At 48.3% G+C, this 9,668-nt stretch overlaps 1 protein-coding gene across 2 annotated transcripts in view; it reads left to right on the forward strand.

Moving 5' to 3' along the window:
* Nucleotides 1-8,533, forward strand: part of UBE2F (ubiquitin conjugating enzyme E2 F (putative)) — a 75,295-nt gene extending 66,762 nt beyond the window's left edge. Inside the window, exons 9-10 of one of the 2 annotated variants that reach the window (XM_017875548.1) lie at nt 1,806-1,868; nt 7,230-8,533. In XM_017875548.1, the coding sequence (XP_017731037.1) occupies nt 1,806-1,868; nt 7,230-7,280 (114 nt within the window). In that variant the 3' untranslated portion in view covers nt 7,281-8,533. The remainder of the gene's footprint in view (nt 1-1,805; nt 1,869-7,229) is intronic. The other variant, XM_017875547.1, reaches the window with a different exon arrangement.
* Nucleotides 8,534-9,668: the final 1,135 nt, after the last annotated feature.

Genomic DNA, 9,668 nt, shown 5'->3' on the forward strand with positions numbered 1-9,668 from the left:
AAAAAAAAAAAAAAAAAAAAAAAAAAAAAAAAAAATTGAAGAGAAATCTGCTATAGCCACACTAACTTCCCATCTCTAAGTGCTCTCAGTAAATTCTAAAAAAGCCAATCAAAATTGCTAATTAAGTCTTTAATGGTTATTCTGATCAACTCATTTATCTTAGGTCTAACATACAGTAAAGAAGATAAGAAATTCTGTGTGTCTGATACAGTCTTTTTTTTTTTTTTTTTTTTTTTTTTTTTTTTTTGAGGCAGAGTCTCGCTCTGTCACCCGGACTGGAGTGCAGTGGCCGGATCTCAGCTCACTGCAAGCTCCGCCTCCCGGGTTTACACCATTCTCCTGCCTCAGCCTCCCGAGGAGCTGGGACTACAGGCGCCCGCCACCTCGCCCGGCTAGTTTTGTATTTTTTGGTAGAGACGGGGTTTCACCGTGTTAGCCAGGATGGTCTCGATCTCCTGACCTTGTGATCCGCCTGTCTCGGCCTCCCAAAGTGCTGGGATTACAGGCTTGAGCCACCGCGCTCGGCCAGATACAGTCTTTATCTAATAATGTACTTTACATTTTTGCCTTTTTCTAGGACTTGGAATCCAATTTTCCAACTGTGAATGACTATAGAGATTTACAGTTTTTCTTTGCTATTTTATAACATTTTAATGGTCACAGCCATATTAATCTCCAGGAACATTGTCCCCAAATTTAACGTCATTCCTGAAGAGAAATATGGTTGTCTTGACAATGATCCATCCTATAGCCTGCGTTGGAAAGCCATGACTCATCATAAGGACAAATTGAGGCCCCCTGATTTTTTCTTTTTTTTTTGTTTTTGAGACCAAGTCTTGCTCTGTCGCCCAGGCTGGAGTGCAGTGGTGCCATCTCGGCTCACTGCAACATCCCCCTCTGGGTTCAAGCAATTCTCCTGCCTCAGCCTCCTGGGTAGCTGGGAATATAGGCATGCGCCACCATGCCTGGCTAATTTTCGTAGTTTTAGTGGAGACAGGGTTCCACCATGCTGGCCAAACTGGTCTCAAACTCCTGACCTCAGGTGATCCGCCCGCCTCAGCCTCCCAGAGTGCTGGGATTATAGATATGAGCCACCATCCCCGGCCAAGCAAGCCCCTCTGATTCTCACCAAGAGGTGTGAGCAGTGTGAAGATAAGATGCGGCCTTGGTCCAAAGTCCAGAGTGCTTCTTGGGCTGAGGGGCATAGCCGTTGCAGTGCTTTTCTAGGGGAGAATGGGTCTGGCACCCTCTCCTGAGTCTGGAGACATGAGCCTAGTGACACTACCATGCAATTTGCTCGGGTTCCAGACGTTGTCCCTACTGACTGCATGGGAGGCTTGGTGAGGCAGAGAAAGGAGAGTCCAGGGAAGGCCCCAAGAGAACCCATGGGCTCAAAAAGTCAAAGCTGTTCATCACAAAACAAAAGAAAAGATAATTTTATGGAAAAGAAGGGGATTTTTATTTGGAAATACTTAATGAGAGTGGTTTTCATTCTCCAGTTATCACAACTAGCATCAGAAATGAATGCGATTGCAGTTTACTCCATCTTCACCAAACTTTGTAGAACTGCATGTCAACATATCCCTGACTTCTTTCAGTCAGTTGTCAGTCACCATTTTGAAAAAAATGCCCACATGTTCGATACTTCCATATCACAAGCACTTGAGTTCTTAGTGGGATTCTCAGCTCTTCAGTTTGGTCTGCCATTGGCTAATTAGACTTCTCTTACTGTGCCATGAAGAGAAGACTTGAACAGCAGAAAAGCAATTCTTCCAGTGTTTACTTTAAGTTTCTCTCTTTTTAAGGATCTTTTGAATTTTGATGATCCACTGAATATTGAAGCTGCAGAACATCATTTGCGGGACAAGGTGAGCCAGTAACAGGCTTATTCTAGGTTGATATACTTGTCACAAAGATGATTACTACTGTCTCTTGATTGGATAAATGAGAAATGGAGAGTGGTGGGATGCAAAGCTGGAATTCAAAGCAGTTTGTAAACAATATGGTATAGTAAATGTATGTAACCTCAGGAAAATGCTTTACCCAAGGTTAGAGAGAATTGGTGTGTGTTTGGTTTTTTTGTTTTTTGTTTTGTTTTGTTTTGTTTTGTTTTGTTTTTTGAGACAAGGTTTCACTCTGTAACCCAGGCTGGAGTGCAGTGTTGTATTAGTGGCTCACTGCAGCCTCTACTTCCTGGGCTCAAGTGATCCTCCCACTTCAGCCTCCCAAGTAGCTGGGACTACAGGTGCATGACACCACACTCAGCTAATTTTTTTACTTTTATTTTTTGTAGAGATGGAGTCTTGCTTTGTTGCCCAGTCTGGTCTTGAACTGTTGGCCTCAGGCGATCCTCCTGCCTTGTCCTTCCAAAGTGCTGAGATTACAGGCATGAGCCCCGGCACCCAGCTGAGAAGTGCTTTTTATTTGATGTGATTTCCTAGTAGAATTTAGTATGAGTAACTTAAAACAGGTATAGCACTAGCATGGTGGCATTGTGATGACACCTGTAATCCCAACTTTTGGGAGGCCAAGGTGGGCAGATTGCTTGAGCTCAGGAGTTTGAGACCAGCCTGGGCAACATGGCAAAACTCTGTCTTTACAAAAATCAGCCAGACATAGTGGCACATGCCTGTGGTCCCAGCTACTCAGGGGGCTAAGGTGGGAGTATTGCTTGTGCCCAGAAAGTTGAGTGAGCCAAGATTGTGCCACTGCACTCCAGCCGGGGTGACAGAGTGAGACCCCATCTTTAAATAAATAAATAAATGGTAGGAACAGAGACGGAGAATGGATGGTGTCACACCCACCAGCACCCTCCTGACCCCCAGCGGCCCACCTTATCCTTCCACACCTTTTACTGAGCTCATACACATTCATACAAACTTGACTGTGATTTTACCCAAAATAATGAGATCCTGTTCATTACTGTTTTAATTTTATTTATTTATTTAATTTTAGGGCAGCACCCTGAGCTTGTAAAGGTTCAGAGAGCTCCCCCTATTCATTACTTTTAATCTTCAATTCCTCTTCTAAAAGGTTTTTTCCTCTAATGCAGAGCATAAATGATCAGTCATTCATTTCAGGAGCCACATTGAGGTCTTCCAGTAAGACACCTGTTAAGGAAGACAGTTTACCTAGAAACAATATATTAAAATTCACTGGGAAGAAAAAAATACAACAAAACCAAGCTGAAAGAGTTATAGTCGGTGAATGTCACTTTTCCACTGTGCTTGAGTAGCAAGGCAGCAGTGGTTTTAACTGTCTGATAAAAGAAAGCATACAAGCCTTGAGGAAGGGAAGTGCTGTCAGGAAAGGGGGTCTGAAATGACTTTAACATTGGCCCAGTGCAAAGCACATGGAGCAGGAGCCTGCAGAGGCATGTCATGTGTGGCTAGCACCAAGGTAGCTCAGCTTAGGTGAAGGGTTCTGGCTGGATTTGGTGGTAGAACCTCACATTCCATTACCTGAACCAGATTCCCTACGGCAGCCTTGCCATTGTGGCAGCCTTGCCATTGTGGCAGTCGGTCAGCCACCATTGTTCGTTTGGCTGAAGTTGCTTTTTTTTTTTTTTTGAAACAGAGTCTGTTGCCCAGGCTGGAGTATGCAGTGGTGCAATCTTGGCTCACCTCCATCTCCAGATGCAACCTCCATCTCCCGGGTTCAAGCAATTCTTGTGCCTCAGCCTCCCGAGTATCCGGGACTATGGGCGCGCGCCACCACACTGGGCTAGTTTTTGTATCCTTACTAGTAGAGACAGGGTTTTACCATGTTGCCCATGCTGGTCTCAAACTCCTGGCCTCAAGCAACCCACCCGCCTCAGCCTCCCAAAATGCTGCGATTACTGCACCCGACCTGATGTAGCTTTGAACACCCTTCTAAAACCCCTCTATCTAGTTCTAGACATCGTGCAGAATGTTCAGCGCCTTGGCTTCTGTTAATGTTAGTTAGACCTACTATATGCCACTACCGAATAGGGTGTTTGAAATGTGCCCTGCCAAGTCCTCGCTACAGTCTTGAGCCTAAGTTCAGACCAGGAGGTGCTGCCTGACCACGGCCCCAAAGAGTGGGCAGGAGCACCTCCGACAGGGAGGCGAGAGAAGTGCCACCCAGCATGCATCCTGCTGAGACTCACAAAACAAGTGGCAGGCACAGTGGGCACGGGGAGTGGTGCAGTACAAGCAGGCGGGCAGAGCAGACCATCTACTGAGGCTGGTGTTCTGCCAAGGAGGCGAGCTCTGTCTTGAGGGCTGAGACAGCAGGGGTCCTCAAGAGAAATAACAGTGGTGTGAGGCAGCCCTTGTGCCCACAGCTCCCCATGAGAGCAGTCAGTCCCTGACCCCTGCCGTCCGTCAGTGGTTCTGATGGGCTTGTGTTGTCTGGCAAAGCCTTGGGCTTGGTACTGCAGTGACAAGCCCTGGGCAAATGTGCCCCTTGGCCCACCCCTTGCAGGCATTCGTGGCTGTACTCCTGTCTGCTGTTGCTGGCGATGACTAGCCCTTGTGGACCAAGCCTTGTCAGATAGAAAGTGATGGCAATAGGGGCACTCCCACAGCTCCAGGTGGAGAGATGTCTTCCATTTTACCTTTCTTTGTATGAAATAAGATTTCATATTCCTGATTTGTATGAAATAAGACTTTGCAACTGATACACTTTTAGCCCCAGTAAAATGGACCTAATATCTCCAAACAGTGATGCCTCCACATGAAGTCTAAGCAGTGCCGCAGCCCCACCCACGTCTTCATGCGGAGTAATAGTCACAGTTGTTGAGCGCTGCTTCATTATGTCTACTCGTTCATCACCTGTTTGGCTGGTGGCCACTTATGTGCCAGGGGACGTGCAAAGTGCTCGGGATGACTGGGAATGACAGTCCCTGTCCCTGTGGCACACACATTCCAGCAGGAGGAGGCGGAGCATAGGCGAACAAACACGGCCAGATGCGGTGGCTCACGCCTGTAATCTCAGCACTTTGGGAAGCCAAGGTGGGCAGATCACCTGAGGTCAGGAGTTCAAGACCAGCCTGGCCAATGTGGTGAAACCCCGTCTCTAGTAAAAATACAAAAATTAGCCAGGCATGCCAGGCACCTGTAATTGCAGCTACTTGGGAGACTGAGTCAGGAGAATCCCTTGAACCCAGGAGGCGGAGGGTGCAGTGAACTGAGATTGCACCATTGCACTCCTGCCTGGGCAAAAAGGGCGAAACTCCATCTCAAAAAAAAAGATGAAAATTAAAATGAAAAAAATAGGTGAACAAATACAGCATGTGAGGTGGAGAGCGGGCCACAGAGGGCCAGGTGGTGAGAGAGGAGCGCTCCAGAAAACCTTGGCTGCTAGTGCAAAGCCCCTGAGGCAGGAACGTGCTGCAGAGGTCAGGGCAGAGAAAAGAGGCCATTATGACTGGCGCAGGTCAGAGGAATGGAATAGTAGGAGCCGGGCGTGCTTCCATGCACTTGACACAGAGTGCACTTGTTTCTCACAACAGCCCCTTGGGCCGGATACCATTATGATCCCTGTTTTGCTGCTGAGGACACAGCTGCCAAGAAGCTGAGATTCGCCATGGTTGAGTAGCCCATCGGAGGCAGAGCCCAGGACTTGGATCCTCCTCTGTGTGGCTCCAGAGTCTGTGGTTTTCACTTGGGCCCTGTGCTTTGTGTCCCTTGCAGTAGGAGAGGAGGAGGCAGGCAGCAGAGGCTGGAGCATGGGGCCTGCTGCAGGCATGGATGCTGGGCTCTATGCTGGGTGAGGTGAACAGGGCAACTAAGAGTACATGGCTTTTGTCCTCCGAAACATGGAGAGGCAGGGGCATTTATGGGGTCTTCATTTTACATCCTGTAAGCGTTTGCAGGGTCCTTGTGAGCTGACAGTATTGTCTGGCTCTGGGGACTGTGGAAATGGCCTTGAGAAGGTTTTGTAAAAGGGCAGGTAGGGTTTCTGCAGAGCTCCCCTTTGTTGTGGGGTAAAGGCCCATGTGGGAGGCTGCAAATGCCATCCTGTAGACAAATAGGGAAGTTGGCAGAGCAGAGGCACCTGGGTAGACTCAGAGCACTCCACTTTCTCACCCTGAGACCACAGAAAATCATGAGACCATATCCATAGCTTCAAATTGGGAACTTGCCGGCCCTGGAAAGGGTCACTGTGCTAATTAAGGGTGTGGCAGGAGGGCAGGCACCTGGTGCCCAGCTGGCCAGGACCATGCTCCAGGCAGGGTCTCCCCTGCGAGAGGGCATTGTGGCAGCAGCGAGGTATACACCAAGTGCCTGGGTTTGCCCTGCACATTGCCAGGTGTCGGGATTATGCAGTGGAATCAGCAAAGAGGCTAGGTTGAGGCTTATGCAGGAGGACTGAGGCTTAGCTAAGGAAATGGAACTCATGCCCACTAAGAACTGTGGTACCTGTGCTGTGTTCCCTGTGCAGTGGGGGCTGCATGGCATTGATGTGACTGAAGTAGTGTGATCCTGCGGGGACATCCGAGACCCAGCAGCTGTGTTGTAGGAGTGAGAGGGTTAAGAGCTCCAAGTCACTCTTATGGCTCATACAATCCCATGGGCTTTTACTCGTAACCTTGGGGATACCAGATCCAGGGACAAACCTGACAGTGGCCCAGATCTGAGATTGTTCCACCCATACTGGCCTGGGGTGATTCCTAGGTCCACACCGCCTTTGGTCACTGGCTGCCTGCACTTCAATGCATGAGGATGGAGCTCTGTGGCACACCCAGCTCTCTTCCGGGCAGGGTGTAGTCATCCTGCCCAGAAGAGATGGGGGGCTGTACATGGGCTGTGAAGAGCAGGCACATTTTAAATAGGTAGCAGCATCCAGGGAAATCATTCTAGCAAGACAAATACAGAAACAAGGGTCTTCCTGAGAGCAGTAGCTGTGACTCAGACTCATTGTGGCCAAAGGAGTCTTGGCTTTGTGACCTTGACCACACTTTTCTGGGCTCCACTTTCCCCATCTGGAAATGAGGAGGGATAGGTGCCCCCTGAGGGTCCCTCCCACTCAGGCCTTCCGCATGCTCCCCCCCTCAGCACACCCAGCACTGTGTCTTGCATGCAGTAGGCACCTAGGTTGTGGCAAATGGCACTCAGACTCCGCAAGGTCCCAGTCCTTCTACCACCTTGGCGACCACAGGGGGCCTTGGTGCTGATGGATCTGACTTGTCCCTGAAGCGCTGCTTTACTCACTCACTCACTCTTCCTGTTCTTCTTTCTGTCCCCAATGCTTTTACTCCACAGGAGGACTTCCGGAATAAAGTGGATGACTACATCAAGCGTTATGCCAGATGATAAAAGGGGATGATTGCAGGCCCATGGACTGTGTTACAGTTTGTCTCTAACGTGAAACAGCAAGAGGTAGCCCCCTCTCCCGTCCTCATGCTCCCTCTCAGTCCCCTGGATTGCCCCAGTCCTGTGACCATGTTGCCCTGAAGAAGACCATCTTCATGACTGCTCATTGTAGATGGAGAATTCAACATAAATACAGCAAGAAAATGTGTTTGGGCTTCTGAAGAGTTGTCTGCTTACCTTAACATGTTTACTTTTTTGAACTTGTACTGTATAGGCTGTTGGTGAAATTCTTAAGAAGTTGTAATGAACTCAAAATTGAGGCCAGAGCTTGCTTTCCCTTTTCCCAAACAAAATTGGTTTTCTGCACAAGCGATGCTAATGATGTGTTCAGTGTAACTTGCAGATTGGCAATAAGATACCCGCTACAAACTGTGATTGGATGCAAAATCTCTTAGCTTCTTTCACGAATGTTGGCCCTGCCTAGATGTTGTGAAGCTTCCCAGAATGCATAGTCATTCACTGTAGATCTCTTATTGAAATGCGTATTTTATTTAATGTAAGTATATTTTGGAACAGATTTGTAATTTGTACAATTTAATGCTTTAATTATTTTTTCTATTCTCATTTAGTTTGTATTTTCATTGTATAGAGCAGACAGAAAGATGTTGGGTCAAGCAACTATTGAAGAGAAATACAAAGAAAATATGAAAGGCACATTATTCATGTTGTCCAAATGCAATGAGAATCTCACTCTTAAAAATCAGCTCTTGCTTTCAGGTCCAGATGTGGCGAGGACGTTTTGGAGCCCTTTGAAGCTAGTTGGATGATCAAAACAGAAAGGCAGGGAGCCCACTGTAACATGCTGCCCAGAGGAAACTGGCTGGAACCTGGACCACCTGGGGTTGATGTTTCTGCAGTGGTCATGTGATTGTGACCTGGTAGCTACTTACCAGAGCATCAGACCCTGCTGTCCTGGGAGACAGGAGTGATGCCTCAGGAATCAGCCTAATGTCTGATGTCACTGAGACTGTACCTATGGCCTTCTTCTGAGTTTGCTATGGCTCCAGGCCCTGCCTGTGGGGTGAGCCTCCTAGGCCTTGGAGGACCAGGAGTCAACAGTGGCATATGCCATCCTCGGCCAAGTTAATGTACCGCAGAGGAAGAGCCCTGAAGAGAGGCAAGTGGGTTTATTCCAGCATGTAGACATTTGAACCAGTGAATTCAAACACAAAATAAATGTCTGTCTAGTTTCATTTGCTGCCTGCCTAGCACTCAGATTTAACTGCCAGCTTCCTTAGACCTCTAGATTCCCCTGTCTGCCATCTACTGGGTTTAGTTTGTTTTTCTTAATTTATAGAATCTCTGATTCACGGAGATTCTGTCACGGAGACCCAGCAGGTGAGGAATGTAGGCCTTGCTTTGTCTTTGCACCCATTAGACTTGAGGGTGGCCCCTGGGTAACGGGCCACACAGAGCAGGAAGGGTGAGATTAGATAAAGAGAATGATGGCATCTCAGGAACTCAGGGCTTTTCCAGGAGACACATTAATCCCCGCCTCTCAGGGCCTAGGAGAGGGAGGTGCTGCAGCTTCACACTTTTCCTCTGCCTAGTGTCAGAGGAACTTGCCGGCTGAGCACTAGGCATCCTCTCTAGTCAGGGCAGGCGGCCAGCAGCTAATTCCTGCCCCCTGTGACCCAGGAAATAAGGTTCTCTGCCTGGTGCCATTCCCAGGTCCAAGGCAGGGCACATCCCATAGTAGTTGCTCGGGCTCCCTGGAGTTCCCCGGCTGGTGGTGCAGGTGTTGATGCAGGACTTTTCAGAAGAGCACTTCTGTGGGAGAAATGCCAGTGCCTGCTGTCCAGTGGAAACATTTATGCAGTGTACGTGAAAGACAGTGTGCTCTCTGGACACACTGAAAGTGGTAATATCAGTTATTCTAACATCAAAGTATCTGCACAGTAGAAAATCACTTTGCTCATTATCAGGGATTAAGCAATTCTTTTAAAATGTCCAGATAACTGAATCATCCCATTCTGTCTAGTGGAAATCCCCCAGAAATATTTTGCACACACACCCCATCTTAGGAGCACACTCAGATGCAGCCCATCGGAGTAAGTAGCTGGTGTTGTCCTGGGTGCTCGGCCAGTGGGGCCCTTGGGATCTGTTGGGTGACTGTGGAACCTGGTTTCCTTCCAGACTTTTTGACTTCTTGGCATTCCCCTCCCTCTTTCACAGGCCAAAGTCACATTTCTGGCTCCAATGCATATGCCCCCAACCAACCTGGTACTAGGTGGTGATTTCTGATCTGTCAGGGAATGGGAATCCCTAGACTTGGCCGAAAGACCAGTCCTGGAAATAGGTGGGAGTGGGCAGGCCCTTGGGGAACTG

Source organism: Rhinopithecus bieti, unplaced genomic scaffold (genome assembly GCF_001698545.2).
Source record: "Rhinopithecus bieti isolate Rb0 unplaced genomic scaffold, ASM169854v2 scaffold_7884, whole genome shotgun sequence".
Taxonomy (NCBI): Eukaryota; Metazoa; Chordata; class Mammalia; order Primates; family Cercopithecidae; genus Rhinopithecus; species Rhinopithecus bieti.